The 23,181-nt window shown below is 40.2% G+C and overlaps 1 protein-coding gene across 5 annotated transcripts in view; it reads left to right on the plus strand.

The window, feature by feature from the left end:
* Window positions 1-23,181, plus strand: part of Lekr1 (leucine, glutamate and lysine rich 1) — a 111,865-nt gene that overhangs the window by 62,719 nt on the left and 25,965 nt on the right. For all 5 annotated transcript variants that reach the window (XM_090338104.1, XM_090338094.1, XM_090338077.1 and 2 more), the window contains 3 exons: window positions 10,738-10,819; window positions 18,813-18,890; window positions 19,234-19,437. In XM_090338104.1, the coding sequence (XP_090194230.1) occupies window positions 10,738-10,819; window positions 18,813-18,890; window positions 19,234-19,437 (364 nt within the window). The remainder of the gene's footprint in view (window positions 1-10,737; window positions 10,820-18,812; window positions 18,891-19,233; window positions 19,438-23,181) is intronic.

The raw sequence follows: 23,181 nt of genomic DNA on the forward strand, positions 1-23,181 counted from the left end.
CTAAGTCCCAGTGATTGTAAATAGAGATTCCCTTTTTGAACACTTGTTTGTTAAACTTGTCATTTAAAATATGATGTAAAAATCAACATTAATAAATTCTTTAATAAAAAAACAACAAACAAACAAACAAACAAAAATAACCTCATCTCAGGAGGACCTGTTACAATGTGGAGCTACCTTATAAAGAAGTAGGCTGAGTCTGGGATCGGACTTTCAGGAAACCCATTTGTTAGACTAAGACTGGAAGGCTTTGTTCTGGGCTCTACTGTGATGTAACATGATTCTGACTCTGATTCTGAGCGCCTGCTCTCAAAATTAAATAAATGCTCAGACTTGTTTATTGTGTTTCTTTTTTCTTCTTAAACGCTATTGAATAGTTTCAACTTTGAAATAATAATATAGTGTAAAAACTATAATGATCATTATGTTGTACACTAAAAGCCTTTGGTTTATTTCTAATTAATTTATAATTTTTTGACAGTCCTGGGACTTGAACTCAGGGCCTGGGCACTGTCCTTGAACTTTGGTGCTAGTGCTCTACCACTTGAGCCATAGCACTACTTCCGGCTTTTTCTATAAAGTACCAAGGAATCAAACCCAGAGCTTCATGTGTGCGAGGCAAGCACTCTACCACTAGGCCACGTTCCCGACCTTTCTTGTCTTCTATAATTTAATAGTAGTAGAAGAACAAATAATGAGTTGTCTATGTTGTTCTAATCTTTCATGGTAAAATTTAATCTCATAGAAAAGTAGACATAATAATTTGAAGACTAAAATCTTAGCTCCCTTGTAAAATATTTGTTTATATAATTTTGGTAATTTTATGTTTATCTCACACAAATATTACTTCCAAAATGTACAATTTATCTCAACTGATAATATTTCTTTCAGAGGTCATCATGACCCACAAACCAATCCATTTCAGTGATTTTCCTTCTACCTGTTAGGATGAAGTATCCTTTGTTTTTTTTTATCAGTAGTCACAAATATTGGAAAATAGAGTTCAGATAAATTATTTCAGCATTAATCTCCTTAAATTTATTTAATCCAGCCTCAAATGAAAAACAAAACTTTTTGCCTATTTTCTTTCAGTAAGCTGTTTGGTATTATTAATAATTTACAGATATTGTCATCAAATTATTGTAGACATTATTTTAAGATCCTTACTGATGTTTTAAAAATAGCATTACTAGGCTGGGAGTTTGGCCTAGTGGTAGAGTGCTTGCCTAGCATGCACAAAGACCTGGGTTCGATTCCTTGGTACCACATACATAGAAAAAAGTTGGAAATGGTGCTGTGGCTCAAGTGGTAGAGCACCAGCCTTGAGAAAAAGTCCAAGGACAGTGGTCAGGCCCTGAGTTCAAGCTCCATGACTGGCAAAAAAAAATAGCATTACTGAGATACAATTTAGATGTAAAGTTCATCTATTTAAGTGTACAAGGTAGCAGTTTTTGAAGGAAATGTACCTTGATCTATATTTTTATCACCATAAGAAACCTTTAGCTCTCACCCCCTTATACATTCCCCAATTTCACCTAATCTACTTAATCTCTATATGTTTTTCTCCTGTGGACATTTCACACAAATAGAACCACGCACATGTGGTCTTTTGTCCATTTGTTTAATGTTTGGGAGTTTTATCTGTGCTATAGCTCTAATAAAGTGAAAAAATAGTCAAGATGTGACTCAGTGGCATGAGATTCACTGGGGAAAAATTTTTTTTTGAAACTATTATTTCTGCTTCTGTGATTGTTTATGGCTTTCCAGGCCTTGGACAAGTTATTTCTCTGACTTAGTTTCTTTGCTTATAAAATGGGAACAAGGAAGCTGGGTGCCGTGGCTCACACCTGTAATCTTATCTACAGGCTGAGATCTGAGGATTGCACTTCAAAGCTAGCCTAGGCACAAAAGACCAAGAGTCCCTTATCACCAAGTAAGCTCTAGAAAAGGGGAAGTGGGGCTTGGCTCAAGGGTAGGGCTGCAGCCTTGAGCTGAAGAGCTCAGGGACAGCACCCAGTCCCAGAGTTCAATACCATGACCCACAAAAAAAAATAATGCAAACAAGGTATCTCTCATTTCTAACCTCAAAACATTAAGAGAATGAACAGTAAAATGGAGTAGCATTTAAAAAGTAGAAGAAGTGTAGACTATTAAACTATATCTCACTTTATTTTTTGGTGGAAATGGGGCTTCAGCTCACAGCCTCATACTTCCTAGGTAGGCATTTCACTATATGAGCCACACCTCCAACTTGAACTTCATTTTCAAGGTGTGACAGCAGCAAACCAAATAATTGTGTTTAGGATAAAAACATTTGAAGTTATTTTTAATTATTTTTATATTTTTATTATCTTTAAATAGTTGTACAACTGAGTTGCCATTCATAGAATTCACTTAATTACTTTAGTCGTAAAGAAAAACCATATATTTCTTACCCATATCTATGAAATTGGTCAAATATTGTAAGCACTGTAAATTATAATGATATTCCTGTAATATAAGGTCGGTTTAATGTTCAGAATTACATATGTGTGTGTGTGTATGTATGTATATATATAAACTAAATTTAGATCCATTTTTACATGAACAATTTTGAAGTGAATGTATTAGTCCTCCATTGATCAATGTGTACTTATTCATAACCTGCTTTGTACTTAACAATAACAACTTTTTAAAAATTCAATAAAATATTGGTCCTTAATATTAGTATGTAATTTGTGTATGAATTTTTTAATATTTTAATTATCTTCTTTACTTGTTCAAATTCACTCCATATTCTGGACCCTACTATCCCCACCCCACAAAAATACCTAGTTTCCACTTAAGTATGGATGTACTAAATTACAGCTTTTTAGCTCTGTATTGACACTTGAAGTTGGGCTTTGGAGCTTGTGCACACTATCCTTCAAGGAGGTTAGAGTGTGTCAGAGTGGAGAGTTTGATTTTCTTGTGTTCAGTGATCTCTGCCACTAAAAAGACTCCTCACTGGGGACCAGGAGCATGGCCTTGTGGTAGAGTACATGCCTAGCATGCACGAAGCTCTGGGTTTGATTCCTCGGTGCCACATACACAGAAAAAGCTGGAAGTGGTGCTGTGGCTCAAGGGGAAGAGCACTAGCCCAGGTCCTGAGTTCAGGCCCAGGACTGGCAAAAAAATTCTTATTGTATCTAAATTTTCTTATTGTATTTAAATTTTCTTGATGGATTTCAAAAATGTAACCCAGCTGTCTGAGTGTATACTTATGTCCAGTGGCCTTGCATTGCTCCTAAAACCCTGGTTCTTTTTCTTCCCGATGGCTCTTTGGGTCAGATTGGGTTCATTTTTGGTAAAAGGTTGTATTTACTCTTTTCCAAGCATTATATTAATATGCCCTCCAAGTAACTTTTAAATGTTTATATCTTCCTATAAAACAGTTAACTTAGAACACCTTTTGTATTTGTCGCCTCTGTAACTGTTAAGAATAATGAGAGTCTCTTAAAGGACTAATTACCCCAGATCTGATGCCTATGCAAAGCTATCCAGAAAGCAGCTGGCTTCAAATGAAGAGAGGCTAAGAGCTCTTTTTTCTTTTGTTCATTTAAAATCATTTGCTTCTTATTTAATATCTGCAAAGAATGCAGTCCCATCCCAGTTGAATGTGCTGCTGTAAATTCTGGATTGTTTCCGTGGACCCGCCTTACATCTGCATGGTGGTCAAAGCCAATACTTCCTTTCTTTTTGCAGGCTTTCAGAGCCTTTGCTTATAATCCAATGTCATGCTGAATGACAGAAAATTGAAGTTGAATTTATTTAACCAAACAGAACAATACACTTATGTAAGAACTCCTTGCCTCAGAAACTGAAGGAGCTGTTTTGTGCAGGTGGCTTACTCTCTCTGCTGCTTATCCTGTGTTCCTTTCTTTATTAAGGACAGGAACTGGGCACTCTGCTACTGAAAACAAAAAAGACACCTCTAGTCTACCAGAACCTATAATAAACCCAAGCCAAGCCTCTACCTCTTTCAGAGCTGCAAGGAGATGGCCTGTGTTGATGCTGGCGGGGGGCGGGGGGGGAGGACAATAACACTTAGCATTTCATAACAGAAAATACAACTAAAAACAAACAGTCATGAAAATATATTACTCAAATCTTAATTACATACTAGGAACCTTTTAATTATAGATTGCTCATAATGAATCTTTTTCTTTTTCTTTTTTTTTTGTTGGTCCTGGGCTTGAGCTCAGGGCCTGAACACTGTCCTTGGACTTTCTCAAGGCCAGAGCTCTACCACTTGAGCCTCAGTACCACTTCTGGCTTTTTTTCTATGTATGTGGTACCAAAGAATCAAACCCGGGTCTTTGTGCATGCTAGACAAGCACTCTACCACTAGGCCAAACTCCCAGCCCCGTGAATCTTTTTCAATTCTGTAATATCTTCTCTGCTTTTCCAAAATGATTTATTTGTTGACATTACTTACATTTTCTGTTCTGTTCATTTGTTAAAATTTTGAATAAAACATTTACTTTCACATTTCTTAGTCATAGATGCTGTAGATACATGGTAAATATTCTTTTTTTTTTTTTTTTTTTGCCGGTCCTGGGCTTGGGCTCAGGGCCTGAGCACTGTCCTTGGACTTTCTCAAGGCTTAGCACTCTACCACTTGAGCCTCAGCATCACTTCCAGCTGTTTTTCTATGTATGTGGTACCGAGGAATCGAACCCGGGTCTTCGTGCATGCTAGGCAAGCAGTCTACCACTAGGCCAAACTCCCGGCCGGTAAATATTCTTGGGACCGTGGCTTTTCACTATCTAGCTATTGTGAATTATAGGCCAAGCTCTCTGACTACTCTGAAATGGAGGAAAGGGAGATTTAAGTAGACAGTGGAGCGAAACACTGCAAGTCAGGGACTGATAGCATCACTAAGTTTTCTTTGAACCTAGTAAGTTCTGGAGCTAAGATGCATAAGCATATTCAGATGTGAGCCTCAATTAATGTTTCCTTTTGTTTGTTTGATTTGAGGCAGGGTCTTGCTCTGTATCCCAGGCTGGGTTCAACTTAGCCTCCTTAGTTTGGGGGAATTTATAAGAGTGTGCCATCATACCTAGATCAAAATTCAAAATTTTGGCTTTTTTTTTTTTTGCCAGTCCTGGGGCTTGAACTCAAGGCCTGAGTTCTGTCCTTGGGTAGGCTAGAGCTCTACCACTTGAGCCACAGCACCACTTCTGGGTTTTTCTTTGTTTGTGGTACTGAGGAATCAAATCTGGGTCTTCGTGCATATTCTAAGTAAGCACTCTACCACTAGACCAAACTCCTGGCCCAATGCTGGCTTTTAATATGATAAATATTTGCTTTGAATTAGTTGCTCTTTTTGTCCACTGTTCTACTAATTCTCACATAATTGAGAATTAATTTCATAAAATTCACATATCAGGCACTAATTTGGGGGGTTTATTTTTAAGATACTTTTCCCCCTTTTTACTATAGCTCCATTTAGAAGTAATGATATGGATTTTATCACACAGGCTCAAATCCAAACTTCATCTAGTTGTACTCTGACAAAAGCATCCAGCGAAAGCTAGTTGTGATGGTTCCCACCTGTAATCCTAGCTAGTCAGGAGGCTGAGATCTGAGAATCATGGTTCAAAGCCAGCCTGGGCACTAAAGAACCTGAGACTCTTATCTACAATTAACCTCTAGAAAATGGGACGTGGAGGTTGGGAGTTTGGCCTAGTGGTAGAGTGCTTGCCTTAAATTCAGGAAGACCTGGGTTCAATTCCTTGGTACCACATACATAGATAAAAGTCAGAAGTGGTGCTGTGGCTCAAGTGGTAGAACTCTAGACTTGAGAAAGCCCAAGGAGAGTGCTCAGGCCCTGAGTTCAAGCCCCAGATTGGCCAAAACAAAACGGGAAATGGGGCTTGGCCTCAAGAGTAGGACAGTACCCTTGAGCTGAAGAGCTAAGGGACAGTGTCCAGGCCAAGTTCAAGCCCCAAGCCCCACACACACAAAAAAAAGCACCCAGGGACATTTAAATAGGAAGGCATAATTGTTCTCTCTGATGTCAGCCTCCTAAAATTAGTCACAGTGCCACTGTGTTTGGCTTAATATCTAGCATTACTTATATTGTTTTTTATTACTGTACATTAGTCTTACAAGGACAGGGGTTCTGTTATGGCTTGTCTGCACACGTGTATTACATGATATATTCCAGTCAGCTTCCCTGCCTGGTCACTCTACCTCACCCACTCTCTTTCTTACAAGAATTTCAGTAGGTTTCATGGTTCTGTTTTTATACATGTAGACAAGCTACTTAAGCCATATTCATCCTTATTTACCATTTCTCCCCCTGCTAACCTAAACCTCTCCTATGGACTTTCAAAACTTTCAAAAATAGAAAATCTCATTCACGCTTTGAAGTTAGAAATTCTACCAGTTTGTAATATATTCCATTCAGAATAGCAACCCTTATTCTTCATTGGTATCCATCTTTAAAGAATCTGGCAGTGTGTTTGCTGACCTGCAACTGTGCCAGCCACACTTTTCTAGGCAAATATCATGTTCCCTTGATACTTGTTCTAGCTTTTCTGATTCAGAGTCAGCATGAAAGAGAAAGACTCTGGGATCTGGTAGTTTTGAGTTGAACTAGCTGTGTTCATTTTGATACAATTAATTATTATGATCCTTAGAGTCTGACCTGTAAAAATAAATAATATGTGCGTCAGCATGGGAGCTGTGACTAAGACATGAAATGGCTGAGGAACAGACACCGTGTGGGCGCCAGCCACCAGCAGCCTCCTTCCCTCCATGTCCTCAGCCTAGAGGCTACTCCTGTGTGGGCTCCCCTCTGCAGCCCACTGAGCTCAACATGACCTTGACAGAACACTCACAGCACTGCTCTTGGAAAGAGTCTCCTCAAAGAGGAATTCTCTGTGTTTAGCTTGTTTTCTCTTAACTCCCACATAATGATGGGAAGTATGTATCCTTTGGATATGATGGATTTAGCAAGTCCATCACTAGATACTGTGTTGAGCATGGAGGCACTCAGCAAGGGTGCCATGCTTTTCTCATCTGAAGAATGGGGCCCTTAACACCTCCACAGCAGTGAAGTAACACAGACAGAAAAAAGAACACAGAGGGCCGGGAGTTTGGCCTAGTGGTAGAGTGCTTGCCTAGCATGCATGAAGACCCGGGTTCGATTCCTCGGTACCACATACATAGCAAAAAGCCGGAAGTGGTGCTGAGGCTCAAGTGGTAGAGCTCTAGCCTTGAGAAAGTCCAAGGACAGTGCTCAGGTCCTGAACCCAAGCCCAGGACTGGCAAAAAAAAAAAAGAAAAGAAAAAGAACACAGATATTTAATGTATGTGGGTGGAATATGTTTAAAGCTGTAGTCTTCACCATGGCAACTTATATTCCTAAATACCCCAAACACTGGTAAGCATTGGGCCAATGCACATGTTAAGAGTTTGATGTAGGGGCCGGGTGTTTGGCCTAGTGGAGAGTGCTTGCCTAGCATGCACAACCCCTGGGTTTGATTTCTCAGTACCGCATACACTGAAAGCCGGAAGTGGTGTGGTGACTCAAGCAGTAGAGCGCTGACCTTGAGAAAATTCCAAGGACGGTGCTTAGACCCTGAGTTAAGCCCCAGGACTGGCAAAAAAAAAAAAAAAGATCTTGATGTAGTCATTTGACACTGTGTCCATATTTCAAAGCATATTGTACATCATGAAACATTTTCTTTTTTGCCATTTATGGGGCTGAATTCAGGGCCTGGGCACTATCCCTGAGCACTTTTGTTCAAGGGTAGCACTCTACTACTTTGAGCCATAGCTCCATTTCCAGGTTTTGAGTGGTTAATTGGAGATAAGAGTCTCTTGGGAACTTTTCTGATGGGCTAGCTTCAAACCATGATCCTCAGATCTCAGCCTCTTGGGTAGCTAGGATTACAGGCATGAGCCATGGGCACCCAGCTTGAAACATAATTTTTATTGATTAAAATAATTAGAAATAATGTATGTGAATGCATAAGCATAAAGTTTTGTACAAATGTCCAGTAAATTCTAGCCGGAATGGTTATTTCAAATGAATTCATTTTCTGATTTAAGGAACTTGCTCTTTGTAAAGCAAAGATGGCAAGTTAAAGATTTATATACAAGTTTATGTATTTTTATGGCTTCATAAAGATTTTAAAGTTTAGTGTTAAAATATGTTATTAAGAGCTGAGTGCTTGTGGCTTATGCCTGTAATCCTAGCTACTCAGGAGGCTGAGATCTGAAGATTGTGGTTCAAAACTAGCTAGGGAAAGAAAGTCTATGAGATTCTTATCTATACTTAACCACCAAAAAAAGAAAAGCAGTTTAGAGCTGTGACTCAATTGGTAGAGCTCTAGCCTTGAACAAAAGAACCTCAGGGAAAGCTTGTGGTCTCTGGGACTCAAGTACCACCAGCACTGCAGGCCCAGGAGCCTGGCTCCCAGCTATGAGATATTTCAATCAAGGAAGAAATAGCTCTTCTAAGATGGAATCTCTGATTTGGGAATGTGATTGATCTACTTGATATGTTGGCCAAATGTGCCGTATATAATAAAATGAAGAGATAAGATGATGTCATTTTCCCCGTATTGTGAAACCAAAAACAAATGCCTCTTGTGAGACCAAGCTAACCAAGCTCTGACAGCTCAAAGAGCATTTAAATGTTTGAAGAACTTAATAGTAAGATACCAAGAAGTGCTTTCAAACTGAGACCCGAAGGTGCATATTGATCTAAAATATGTATTGATTGAGTAGACCTGGTCATCCAGATTTCATCTGATCCAGGAAGCATGGCTTCGAGTTGGCTCTCAAACATGTTGTGGGGCATATGGACAGGCACAGTTTGTTTCGTGTGAACCAATTACCTTGAGGGTGTGTCAAAATTTGCCTTATCACACTACCTTCATGCCTAATCTTCTGCATCCTCACAACTGACAGACAGCAGCGCTAGCCATGGAGCCACTCCATCCAGTGGTGAATATGGATTGCTTCCGGGAATTCCAGCCATTTCTTTGTGCACTCTGTGCTCCTGTTTGTATGGAATGTGGACGTGAAACATTTCCCCGCTGCAGGCTATGGCAGTGGGCCCATAGCGAGTGCTCAAAGCTCATAGATGGTTGGTGTTCCTTGGCCTGAAGATATGGAATGCAGTAGGTGATGAGCCATTTCCCTAACTCGTGGATCTGAATTTGGTTGGCCATCTCACTAAAGGAGCCCCAGTAGTGGTGCAGAGGGACTATGGTTTTTGGCGTCCCCTGGAGTTGAAAATTGATCCTGATCTTGGTTATTCTTTTTTGCATGTGCAAGATTGTTCACCACCTTGTCCAAATATGTATTTCAGGAGAGAAGAACTGCCATTTGCATGCATCTTCATGGGATTGATTTCAGTTGTTTGCCTCTTTGCCATCTTGTTTACGTTTTTAACATTTTCGATTGACTTCACAAGATTCTATTACCCTGAAAGGCCTATTATATTTTATGCCATCTGCTACATGATGGTTTCATTAATTTTCTTCATTGGGTTTTTGCTTGAGGATTGAGTATCCTGCAATGCATCTTTCCCTGCCCAGTATAAAGCTTCCAGAGTGACACAAGAATCTCATAACAAGGCCTGTACCATGCTTTTCGTGGTACTCTATTTTATTTTCCCCCCATGGCTGGCAGTGTAGGTGCGTAATTCTTACCATCACGTGGTTTTTACCAGCTGTGCTAAAGTAAGGTAGTGAAGCAATTGAGAAGAAAGCATTCCTGTTTCACGCCAGTACATGGGGCATCCCTGGAACACTGACTATCATCCTTTTAGCAATGAATAGAACTGAAGGTGCCAAAAAAAAAAGGGACTGCAGGGACAGCACCCAGGTCCTGAGTTCAAGTCCCAGAAACAGCACACACACACGCACACATATATATACACATATACACATTCCACACACAAATAATAGCATATACGTATATTTAGAGATAAAACACTTGAGAGGGATGGAATCCAATGTTTGTAATTCTTGTGTTTTAATTATTTATTTTTCTGAAAATACCAACTCATCTTGCAAGCTTCTTTCCCACCTGAAGGTGGTTCAGACCTCAGTTCTAAGCACTACCTGATGACAGAACATAGGCAAGTCACACCTTGGATTCTCTACACATTAGATAAACTTTCTTGAATTATCTTCAAATTCTGCCTACAATTCTGAGTTCAGGATTTTGGAATCCTGCACACTTGAACAGTTATTTTGGCTTTAAATACCATCAACATGACTTTTACATGCTACAAAAAGTTTGGTCTCATCAGTGCTCTTTGCTTTTTGGACCACAGGGGTAAGGTCAGGCAATCAGGTATTTCAAAAGTGAGCTATGTATGTGATCAAAAATACATCTGTGAAAGTGCTAGCCTTGCAAGCACCAAGCCCTGAGTTCAAGCCACTCTGCTGCCGAAAGACAGAAAGAAATTCCTGCGTGTTCAGCTGCATGAGTTTCTTTTGAAAACATTAGTAAAATATAGCTGTTTGCAAATTATCATGCTAGCAGGGGCAGGAAGAAGTCAGCAAGTCAGGTCTCATTGATCTGTGGGGCCTTCAGGTGGGCAGGGCTGAATGGCTCCTGGGTAAGTTCCATATGGTTAGATAGGAAATATGGAATAAGCAGCTACGACACTTAGACTATGGTTTAATTCATGTAAGTGGCAGGACAGCTGAACTATGATGGTGAGATGGATATGTTGTGTCATTCCAGATTTACAGTGTCAAGTGGAAGCACTTGGGCTGAGACTTCAGAGGACAGTGCTGGAGCTGGACAAGCACAAGGAAATGCTCATGTAAGATGGTGATGGGCATACACGGCCCTGATGATGCCGTGACCTGTGTTGTGGAGGATCCGGGACTTGTCTGGGCTCTTCTGGCCATGAATCAGTTGTGTAGATTAGAGTGTATGAGTACTTTCCTTGGCTGCTCTGCTGGTTTAGATTGTATGCTGAAGAGCCCATAAATACATGTAAATAGTCTTTCCTTAAGAAACTTACCCATTGATTCACAGCCTTTCGGGTAAGATTACATATGGAAACTGAACTCCCTATATACAAGATTGTCACTTGTGGTTCAAAAGCAGGAAATTAACATGAAATATTCTCTGAACTTCTTTTCTTATTCTTTATTATCTGTCCACAAGAAACAATATTGAAGTCGTTTCTTGAAACTACCAGTTTTAGGTTCCAAATGGATTTAGTTCCTTTGAAATACCGACAGTTTTAAACATCAAATAAGTGAGAAAAAATATTGAAAAGTAACTGGAAGAAAATTACCTTGTAAAATACTCAGAGCATGATTTCTTTTAAAATTTAACTTTATTTCAGAAGTTATACCATAAACATATCTATAATTATGACATCATAGTAGAACATACATTTGGAAAAGCAAAATCTTTTACTTTGTGATAGTCTGATAGCTCTGGTTTTTCAGTTCCTGTATTTTAAAAGGATGGGCCTTATAAAAAATGTAAATATTTAGGATACTTAGCAACCAAATGTTTGTTTTGATAATGGCTATTCCTAAAAATAATCTATTTAATAAATACAACATAAGGAAGAACAAATTCCAAAAATACTATACTATATTAATATAAACAGGTAATTTGTAGCAAAATGTTTTTAAATTACTTTTTTATTATCTTTAAGTAGTTGCACAAAGGAAATTTCTGGGAAATAAGAAACATAAGTATAATTTTTTTTGTCAATTGTAGGGCCTGAACTCAGGACCTGGGCTCTATCTCTGGGCTATAGCCATTTGTGCTCAAGGCTAGTGCTCTACCACTTGAGCCACAGTGCCACTTTTTCTGTTTATGTGGTACTGAGAAATCAAAGCCAGGACTTCATGCATGCTAGGCAAGCCATATTCCCATGGTACAGTTTTTTCATTGGTATATCCTTCTCTTACAACATACTGTCAAAAAAGATTTTAACCATGGATTTGTCATGGGGAAAGCTCTCAGGCCACATCTCCTGTGTGACCCCTGCTCCCGGAGGATGTAGAAGTAGAGGGGCTGGCACTGGTCTGTGCGATGAAGGAACACATGGTTCCAGCAAACACAGAATACAGCGAGTGGGGATACTTGCAAAGGTGGGGGAAGCAATAGACGTCAAAATAGACTTATTGGAAAAAGGAATGAAGCTTGCAGGGTTTTACATAAATTGACTTTTTCCCAGAGTGAGCATGTATGGAATTCTTTGTGAAACATCCCTCTGCTTTTGTGGGTGTTTCTGACCTGTTCTGTGGGAGGAGCTGAGCAAGAGATAGTGCTGACTGGCTGGGCTCCATCATACCAGCTATGTGCTGGACTTCTCCACATCATCAGGAAATGCTGGTGCTGATGTTATAGAACCGGTACTTCCAGCCCACAGGTGACCTTTCTGAAAATCAAACACAGTAAGTCAATGTGTTAGGAAGGATGGAGAGTAGCCCTGTGCTAGAGACCTGTCTTCACACAATTATATACTATCTTAATATTTGAACGTATATTTTCTGAGGATTTTAACATAGGGGGAAAAGGCAGTTAATAAATGGATAGGACTTTTTATGTTCTTCTGAGGTTTTTGGTTTTATTTGTTTGTTTGTTTGCCAGTCCTGGGTTTGAGCTCAGGGCCTGAATACTGTCCTTGGACTTTCTCAAGTCTAGAGCTCTACCACTTGAGCCTCAGCACCACTTCTGGCTTTTTTCTAGGTATGTGGTACCGTGAAATCAAACCCGGGTTTTCGTGCATGCTAGGCAAGCACTCTACCACTAGGTCAAACCTCCAGTCTCATTCTTCTGAGGTTTTTAAGAGAATACTTGCTATGGCTTGTAAAAACATGGTTACACGCTGGGCACCAGTGGCTCACACCTGTAATTCTTGCTACTCAGGAGGCTGAGATCTGAGGATCAAAGTTCAAAACCAACCTGGGCACCAAAGTCTGTAGGACTCAAATCTTCAATTAACCACCAGAAAACCAGAAGTGGTGCTGTGGTTCCAGGGGTAGGGTGGTAGCCTTGAGCTGAAGAGCTCTGGGACAGTACCCAGGCCCAAAGTTCAGCCTCACGACTGACAAAAACCAACCAAACAAAAAGCGTGGTTACACATTTGCAGACTGAGCTCTTTGTCAGTTGGTGTGCTGTGGGCTGCAGGCATAAGGTTAAGATGATCCTCATCTCCAGTTCCACCTTGGCAGTCTTTCTGTCTCCAGCCTGCTGGCTTCAGCCCAAAGCTAGCTGCTCTTGAGGTCAGGAAATGATCATAGTTCCAAGTACCATATATAAGCGTGGCCTCTCTGATGTGAGAAGGGCAGGCAGCATAAGTGAGACACATACAGGAAATAATGGCCCAGGGCCACCAAGCAGCCCTCTTTTACATCTCCTGGTTAGAGCTCTTCACATACCCTATCCTAAAGGAATCTCTGGGAAGGGGCCCAGACCTGCAGTAGCCTGGGCCTGGCAGGCTTGACCTTGAGAGCTGATAACAGAGATGCGGAGGGCTAAGGAAAGCCGGCAACCTAGGAGAGCCTGCTCAGTGGCAGAGCATCTGTGATGCTGTGGAAGTCCCTGGTGAAGCTGGCCACACAGGTGACATTCCAATCAGGGGAACAATGAGTACTGTAAAAAAAAAAGCTGTGAAATGCAATTTTGTTGATTTTAAGTGTATATATGTGCATAGAGAACATGAAATGTATTTATTGTCTTCTTGTAGATATGAAATATATACATGTGCATCAGAATATAGACACATGTGACATATAGACTTGGAGCATTCTCTGTTATTGAGATGTGTTAACATTTTTGTTTTCTTCCTGTGTCTTTTAACATAAAGGAATTTTTTTCCTGGCACTCACAGGTTGGCCTGATGTCATTCCAGTGTTAACTGTGTAGCTCTGCTTGTCACATGACCATCTACCTTGAATCATCGAGGTTTGTTTGACTCATTCAAACAAATGTAGCCCATTGTGCGCCAGCATTGTTGTGTTCATGCACTGGATAGTGGAGTGGCAATCTCCCACAGAGCTACTTGGGTAATTTCAGGGAATAGTAAGAACTGCAAAGTGTAAACTAGTTGACAGTAGAAGGTGAATAGTCAGTGGTAGAATGAACAAATGACATCCTCTGAGCAGACTTCAAGATCTGAGTGACAACATGCCAACATCTGAGAGCAGGGAGAGCAGGGACAGGCTGCACATTCTTGGAAAAGAGTTTTACAACTTCAAAAGCACATGACTCCAGCTGCAACAGACAGAATAATGGCACCCCAAAGATCTGAATGTCCTGGCCCCAAGCTGTATGGGTATGCTCCTTACATGGCACGGGGCTCCTGAAGATGGGATTGAGTGAGTGACTCCAGATGGTTGTGCAGGTGTGCTAGTGCTCTGGGTCCTGGCAGGAGAGATGCAAGCATTGACATCATGGAAGCACAAGACACAATGGTGTCCCTGGCAGAGAGGAGGAGGCTGCAGTTAAAAGGCAGGTGATCTCTCTCTAGAAACTTCCAGGGTCAAGGAAAGGCCTTGGGGCTTCCGCAAGAAGCAGCCAGCCTGGAGAATTGTAGCCCGGTAAGGCTGTTATGTTACTGCACACTAAGCTTGAGTTCAAGAGGAGAGCAGCAGGAAGTTGGGAAGGTTTTTTTTTTTTTTAGGCAATTAAGTGATCTGTGCTCCCAGCTTCAGGTGGCTGCTACATAGAAATCAAGGAAAATGAGAATAGCCCAAGGCTGTTGAGAGGAGAGAGTACAGGACTGTGTGCCAGCCTGGATTTCCTTGCTTATGCTTTGTTTGGTTGATCTATCCTTTGGTGAGAATGGAGTATTAAAGTCTCCCACTACAATTGTGCTGAAGTCTATCTTGTCCTGTAGCTCTGCGTTTGTTTGACATATTTAGAAGCGCCAATGTTTGGTGAATAGAGGCTGATGATTGTGATACTCTGGTTTTGAATTGTGCCCTTTATTAATATGCAGTGGCCATCTATGAATGATTTTATTGAGAAGTTAATTTTGTCAAAAATTAAAATTGCTACTCCTGCTTTTTTTTTTTTTTTTTTTTTTTTTGCCAGTCCTAGGCTTGAGCTCAGGGCCTGAGCACTGTGCTTGGACTTTCTCAAGGTTAGAGCTCTACCACTTGAGCCTCAGCACCATTTCCGGCTTTTTTCTATGTATGTGGTACCGAGGAATCGAACCCAGGTCTTCATGCATGCTAGGTAAGCACTCTACCACTAGGCCAAACTTCCAGCCCTACTCCTGCTTTTTTGCATGGTGCATTGGCATGAAAAATTCTTTTCCATCCCTTCACTTGGAGTTTGCCTCTGTCCTGCAGCCAGGATTTCCTATGGGGAAGGAGACAGGAAAGGAAAAGGAAGAGCCATGGGGTTTGAGGTCTTCAGCCTCAAGGTAGACAGTTGAGAGGCCCAGCCTCCAAATTTTGGCTCCCAGAGTGACTACTTAGTAGTTCTGTCACCTTAGGCAAGTTACTTAACTTTGTGCTCATTTCTTACTGTTGTAAATTAGGAGTAAGTTCCACATCAAGGAAGACTATTTTTAAGGTATAGTGTTATAGTTATTATTTTGTTAGTGGAAAAAGTAGTAAAAGAGATTTAGTAGGTGGGGAATTGATCAAGGTTTATTGTGTTCATAAATTACTTAAATGGCAACTCCTTTGTACAACTACTTAAAGATAAATATAATTCTTTGCAAAAGAATGAAACTTCAAATTATGTTTACAAGAACTATGGCTATATTCTAATTATAAAAAAATCATCATTTATACAATTAACAAAAAATGCTTTTAATACACTGACATCGAGGTACATTTTAGACAGCAAAATGTCCATGAGATGGTTCAAGAATGGCTTTTTCTTATGGGAGAATAAAAAAGTATTCACCAATGGCTTTCACATTAGGGGGAAATCTCTAGTCATTTCCTGTGATTTCCTTGGCTGTGACTGGCAGCAGCAGCAAATGCCTATCTCAAAGCTATTCACACAAGAATTAAGTTTGTTGAGAGTAAAGAAAAGAGACTTAGACACACTTTCTGTTCTTTCCAGTTCCTTCCATCCCAGCAAAGGGGAAGCAAACAACTGGGTAGTGAAAAGTAGACCAAAGAAAGGACTGCCTTAGCCTTCTGTAAGGGAAGTTCGTGGGATGGCAAGCTCCCTAGCATATATGACCATGACTGATGATGTAAAATAAGCATTAAAGGTGATCCGACTTTTAGTTTGGGATTTATGATGGAGCTGTTCAATCTCAAAGCATTCTCTCTCTCTCTCTCTCTCTCTCTCTCTCTCTCTCTCTCTCTCTCTCTCTCTCTCTCATACACACACACACACACACACACACACACACACACACACACACACACGAGTTTTTCTCTTGAGCTATTTGAGGATTTGGCCTTTTACCTCATGACAGTGATATTTTACATAACCACAGTTGACTAATCAGGGTCATAAATTTACATATACTACTTTAATCTCACACCCATATTTCAGTTTAGCAGTTGACCAATGATACCCTTTACAGCATTGTCCCTGCACACAGGAGGATAGAGACAACGTCCTAGTAAATAATTCGCTTTGTGAACTGAATTGGATGTCACAGTAGCTTGTGACAAAATGTGTCCAGATTTAGTTAATGAAAACTCACAGGAGGAAAGAAAGGTAATTATTCCTTCTTTGGCAGGTCTAGTCCTTAAGTAGATAAGAGAATAGCAAAGGGAAAGTCTCTTCCAGAACCTGCTGTTGGCCAAGAGTCCTCAATTTAAAATGACACATGGGTCAGTGTGCCACGTTTCGGACCATTGCTTTCCAGGTTCCCACAGTGGTGACGTGTCTTTCTTTCTGTGACACATCTAGAAGCATGTGATGACCACCTTCCTCCTAGTGACGTTCAATTTGATCACTTGGGCCAGATATCACTTATGATTTTCAACTAATTTAATAGAGGAGGGTTGTTCTGTTCAGCTCATAAGAAGTCTAGAGAAGATACATTTTTAATTTTAAGAAGTTGTACAAAGGCCTTTCAATTGAAGCCAGATTGAGTATTGTTGGGAGCCAGAGTGGAATCAAACTGTCCTTTGATCTGCATCAGATAACCACACAAAGAAGTGAGCTGTCATGTGTAGCACTATGCCTAGGAACTTCTGAAGCTAGGGAGATGCTGGGAGCCAGAGTGTGGAGCCAGGCTGTCCCTTGAATCTGCACATCAGAGTAAGATAACCTCACTAAGAAGTGAGCTGGTGCCATGCCTAGGAACTTCTGAAGCTACATTGTATTGTGAACTTTCTGATCTCTTTGATTTATTGCTTTATTGTTTTTTGGCAGTTCCCTGGTTTAACTGATCTGAGATTTACCATATGAATGTAACACCTGGCAGTTCCCTGGTTTCAAGAAAGTATATAAGCCTTGATTTGGAAATAAACAGGGCTGCAGTCTTAAGCTCACAGCCTTGTTGGGCTGCTGACTTGGGCTGTGGTCCTCCCGAATCCCATCTGTTTGTCTCTTTTCTATTTTTTTCCTAGTCCCTGCCCCCTATTTCAGGAATCCTGGTTCGCTGCCGGCTGGCCCCAGCAGAGTATAGTTCATCTTTCTCTTGAGAATGGGTCATATGTTTTTGTTCCTTTATATGATAAATAATTTTGCTACATTCTAAACATTGTAAATCTTATGTCATAGAAATTCTAGTTCTATTATTTTTCTGTAAAAATGCTATTGGGAAGCCAGGAGTTTTGCCTAGTGGTAGAGTGCTTGCTTAGCACACACAAAGACCCAGATTTGATTCTTCCGTGACACATAAATAGAAAAGCTGAAAATGGTGTTGTGGCTCAAGTGGTAGAGCTCTAGCCTTGAGAAGGCCCAAGGACAGTGCTCAGGTCTTAAGTTCAAGCCCCAGGATTGGCAAAAAGAAAAAAATGTTACTGCATTGGATGTAGTGTCGCTTTAAGCAATTGGTTAACTTGGTTGACCTCCAACTCCAAACTCCATGTCAAGGACAGCAGCTCAGCCTCAGTTTAGTTCTTTCATCTTTAGGCTTCTTGGGATCTGCACTGTGCACTTGGAGTTCAGAGCTCAATAGAATTTGTATTTAGACTGGGCATGGTGATACTCACCTGTATCCTGCTTCAAAGGAGGTGTTTTATATATGTCTATGTGTATGTATGTGTATATACATATATATATATATGTGCAAGCCAAGAGTTATAGTGTCTTATAATATTAAATATATAACTCAAGACCTCATGCTTGTATATTATATATATTAAAAAACTTAGGACCTCATGCATATATATATGCATGTGTATATATGTATATGTATGTATGTGTGTATATATATGTGTGTGTGTGTATCTATATATATGTAATCTCTTCAGGGGTAACCTTTCACTTTCCAGCAGCTGTGGTTGCTCCAAACAATAAGGATTGTTTGGACCAAAAAGACAAGAGTTTTCTACCAGAGTTTACATTCTTCTGCGTAGTGCACCCTGGGACCTGCCCTCAGGCTCCTTAAAATAATTTAAAAACAACCTGATTCTATGCTAGCACCTCAGTCAAGGACCAAGTTTCCTTAAGAAACATCCTCTCTTGGCTACTTTCCCATACCTTTAGATAGGATTTTCTTTGCTTTTGTTTTTAATGTCTAGAATTCTTTATTTAGATACAAAGAATTGTGGTCAAAGCTAATGTTGCCTTGATTGAAGTGAATTGAGTGTTCATTTCTTTAAAGGAATCATAGTTGAAGATGCTGAGAAAATCTATGATTCAGAAAAAATTAACACTTTAAGTAATTTGGCATCTTTTTGTTATTTTAGGAATAAATCTAATGAAGCTGACAACTGTCAAAGAGAACTCAGAAAATTGAAGTTTGAAACCATCATTTCTGAGTCACGGTATATATTGCAAAATATTTTTATTAGTATTTTAATACTGAATTTGAAACCATATGTTAATACTGTTTTATTTTAAATGCACTTTACTTTTTGAATTTTCTTATGTACATATTCAACCCCTAGCTCAGATTTTTAATGACTTGGTATTGTTCATTGCTCTTGCCTGTGCCCAGATAGAAAATTTAACATCACAAAATTATCTGTGTCCTCAACAGCTTTCATTTTAAAAGTACAGTTACAGTCTGTAATTTAAGTGAGCTATCTGTAGAAGTATAAACTCACAGTGTAAGATCATAGTATCTAAAGCATGCTGGCAGGGTTATTTTTCTATTCTTTTTTTTAGGCACAGTAGGCTACTTAAAGAAAAAGAAGACTCTTTAATATCTTGTCAACAAATGTATAAAACTTTACAGGAAGAGCTGTCTGCAAAAGAAAAGCAAGAAGATGACTGGAAAAGAAGAACTAGCCATGCAGAAAATGAACTAGAGATAGCCAAAAGTCTTCTGAATCAGACTAAGGAAGAAGTTGTAACCCTGAGAAATGAAAGGTGCAGTCTCACAAAATATCTTATGCTTAAGTCAATATTCCATATATATTCAAAACATCCATGTCCCATGTGTTATACTAACCTTCACGTTCAGGATTAAAGATTTATTTCACCTGTAGTCATTGTATTTCATCACCTAATTTTCAAGTCATGAAACCAGAAGTCACATTGACAAAACCATTTGTTGAGGTGCCGGGAGCTTAGCCTAGTGGTAGAGTGCTTGCCTAGCATGCACAAAGCCCTGGGTTCGATTCCTTGGTACCACATACTCAGAAAAAGCCAGACGTGGCACTGTGGCTCAAGTGGCAGAGCACTGGCCTTGAGCAAAAAGTGTCCAAGGACAGTGCTCAGGCTCTGAGTTCAGGCCCCAGGACTGGCCAAAAAAAAAAAAAGTCATTTGTTGAAACTCCACAAGTAGTGACAGCAGAGATGGAATTCAGATTGCATTTGGTGTTCGATTTCTATTGAGAAAAGATAGACCATGTGTGAAACTCGCATTCACACATTTGGAAAATGGTTACTGAAGTCTTTGGCTTTCAACAGAAAAAAATATCATTTACAGAAAGGTATAGAAGACCCTTTTTTATCCCTCTTCCTTTCTCTTGACTCCTACTTGTCCACTCCTCCTCCTTTTTCAGCAAATCTCTTTGAGAATCTGTCACAAGCAAAGATATCTCCTTTAGCGATGTCAAGCAGCATATGGGCCCAGTCTCCCAAAATATTTTTATCCGGTTATTTATCTTTAAATTAATCCGGTCTGTAATAACTTTTCAACTCTGCCTTCTTTCCTTTAATTTTCTTTAGCTTAGTATGTCTTGGCTCTTTCCTTTTTAATCCTTTTCAAAATACATCTGATAATCACATAAACTTTGTTTTGTTGGTTTAAAAAAATCTGTTAGTGTTTAATAGACTATTTCTAGCTGGGTCCTAGTGGCTCATTGCTGCTTCCTAGTTACTCAGGAGTTCAGAGGCGGACAAATCCATGAAATTCTTATTGCTAATTGGCCAGCAAAACAATGGACTAGGGTCTCAAGTGGCCGAATACCACTTGAGCAGAAAAGTCTGAAAGTTCAAGATCCCGAGTTCAAGTCCCAGTAGCAGCACCAAAAAAAAAAAAAAAGATTATTCTGCTTACATCTTTTTAAATTAGCAATTGTTTATTGATTATTAGTAAAATTATTTGCTATACGGCCAGGAATGCTTATTTTGTACTCTCAGCATATGATGAGTTCTACTTGTTTTTCCTCTTCCTTTCATCACTTTTTCAAGTTCTAGTTATGACCATAATTATGACTGCAATTTGGAATTAGTGTCTGCCTCTAACTGCAGTCTGAGGCAGGGAGTTTCATAAATGTATTGAGGCTCAGTTGTATCAGTAAAAAAGTGCCAGGCTTTCTGCAAGGTCGCTCTGAAACAGCACTCATTTGAATCAGTATGTTTGGCTGTCCCTCTGGTATGAGTACCAGATGAGAAGGCAGCTTCGGTCAGCTTCTAGGGAACAGCCGTACCACAGGACACCCTCTCGCTTCCTCTTCTTTTCCTTCTTCCTTTCCTTATATCCTTGCCCCTGATCCTTTACTCTCTGTCTCTTCATCTGTGTGGAACAGGTGGGACCTCACTTTCCCTTCGGTGGTGCTCCAGTGACTGAAGTGATGTCTGTTACACAGTGAAGAGTAAGAGGCCCTTGGCACAGCTGTAGGATTGTGGCTTTTCAATTAGACATAAACATCCCCCTTTTCCCGTTCCAAGCCATGCCCACATTTTGTCTGTGGTGGTCTCTTCTGTTTCCTAGACCCTAGCACATAAATATTGGTTGACTGAATGTATGAAGGAATGAAGGAATCAAGCTTATGCTTTGGGTAACTTGGGTAATTTACTTGTGCCTACCATTAACCTTGTGGGACCTTTCCACCTGTAATGTAGGTTAATAACTGATGCCAGGATAATAACCCTGAGTCTAAAAGATTCAAATCAGCTGGATATCATGCATGAAAGGCACAGGCATTGAGCATTTTTATGTGCCAGATACTATGTAAATATGGTGAATCTTTCTCCCTTTGTTTCTCTCCCGATCTTCCCATTTATGTCTCAAGCTCTCTCACACAATTCCCGATTGCACAGTCATCAGAGTCCTCTAGTGCTTGTCTTCACTTGGCCCGTGCAGGGTGCCCCTCAGGGTAGGGGGAGCTCATAGACAGGCAGTCAGCTGGCAGGAGGAGGGGTGCACTTTCTTGGGCTAGGGGACCATGGTCCTTGCCTGCCCCCAGACACAGGAAGCACTTTTATTAATTCAACAGCCATTTTTAAACCTGCACAAAGGTACTACAGTGGTGGCCAACACCTACAAAGCAGGTGTCATTTTCCACTTTTCCTACATGGAAACAGGTGAACCACAGCTAAACTTTGGGCTCATAACTGATGAAGACAGATGTTGGGTCTTCCACTTCACTTATCCATCTACCCACTAGCACACTCTCCTCCGTATTCACTGGATGGGCTGTTTGGTCTATTCCGAGAGGTGATGTGTATCTTCTCTCCCTTGAGCCTGTTGGAGCACCAAGTGTTCAGAAGACCCCAGCCCTGAAGGGAAGACAGTGTGCCCCTGGTGTCCCCTCTCCTGGCTAGGGACCCTTCTGTTCATGCCAGAAATGTGAGCTGTGTCTTCTCTACTGCCTCAGCAAAGTCAGAAGAACAGCTGCAACTCCAGGTCAGACACAGAATAGAAACATTGACAACCACATTGTAAAATTAAAAAAAAACAAAAACTTGTGGCCGCGAGTTTGGCCTAGTGGTAGAGTGCTTGCCTAGCATGCACGAAGACCCAGGTTCGATTCCTCAGTACCACATACATAGAAAAAAGCCGCAAATAGTACTGAGGCTCAAGTGGTAGAGCTCTAGCCTTGAGTAAGTCCAAGGACAGTGCTCGGGCCCTGAGCTCAAGCCCAGGACTGGCAAAAAAACAACAACAACAACAACAACAACAAAAACTTGTGTTTTGTTACTTTACCGAAGTTAGCAAAGAATGTAGAGGCAAAGAGATGCTGTTCTGTTGCTTTTAGAGCATTACTAAATGAAGGATTTTTAAGTACTAAAACAATTAAACTTAATCAGATTGTTTTCTTCTAAGAATTTGCTTTCTGTCGTGAGCTCTGAGAACAACTGTGTCCCCAGCTTCTTGTATATCTCACACCCACCTCTTTGGTTCAGGCAGGGCTTGTGGCACGATCAAAATTATCTCTTTGATTGACAATGTGAAGACGTCGCTAAAAGAACAACTCATGGAGCAGAATTTAAATCTGTTATTTTGGCATTATGGTTTGGCATTTGTTTGAAGTTATGTTTTAGCTATAATTAAGGGAATTAGATTTTTTGCATGTAAATAAGTTCTCATTTTCTTTTTGGTCTAAGAATTTTTAAAGTTAAACATTTTAATGAATATTCTTAATTGCAAGTCTGTCCTACTTTGCCTATTTAACTCAAAAATGTTAATAGAAAAACAATCTGCTGAGATTGCAGAGGAGCTCCCACTGAATCTGTGCAAAAAATGAGGCAGCGTGACTTCCCGCAGAGACTCAAGGCCTGCATAAGCCACAGTGGCTGGCTCAGCCACTGTGACTCATGTCACCTGGGAGAGACTTTCACTGTTCTGTCATTGTTTTCTCTAAGAATGTGGGCATTGTGTTCACTTATTTCTAGAGAATGACAAGTATCCCTCCAGTCTAAAACAATACTTGACACATAGAA

Source organism: Megascapheus bottae, chromosome 1 (assembly GCF_031878675.1).
Source record: "Megascapheus bottae isolate mThoBot1 chromosome 1, mThoBot2.hap1, whole genome shotgun sequence".
Classification (NCBI taxonomy): domain Eukaryota; kingdom Metazoa; phylum Chordata; class Mammalia; order Rodentia; family Geomyidae; genus Megascapheus; species Megascapheus bottae.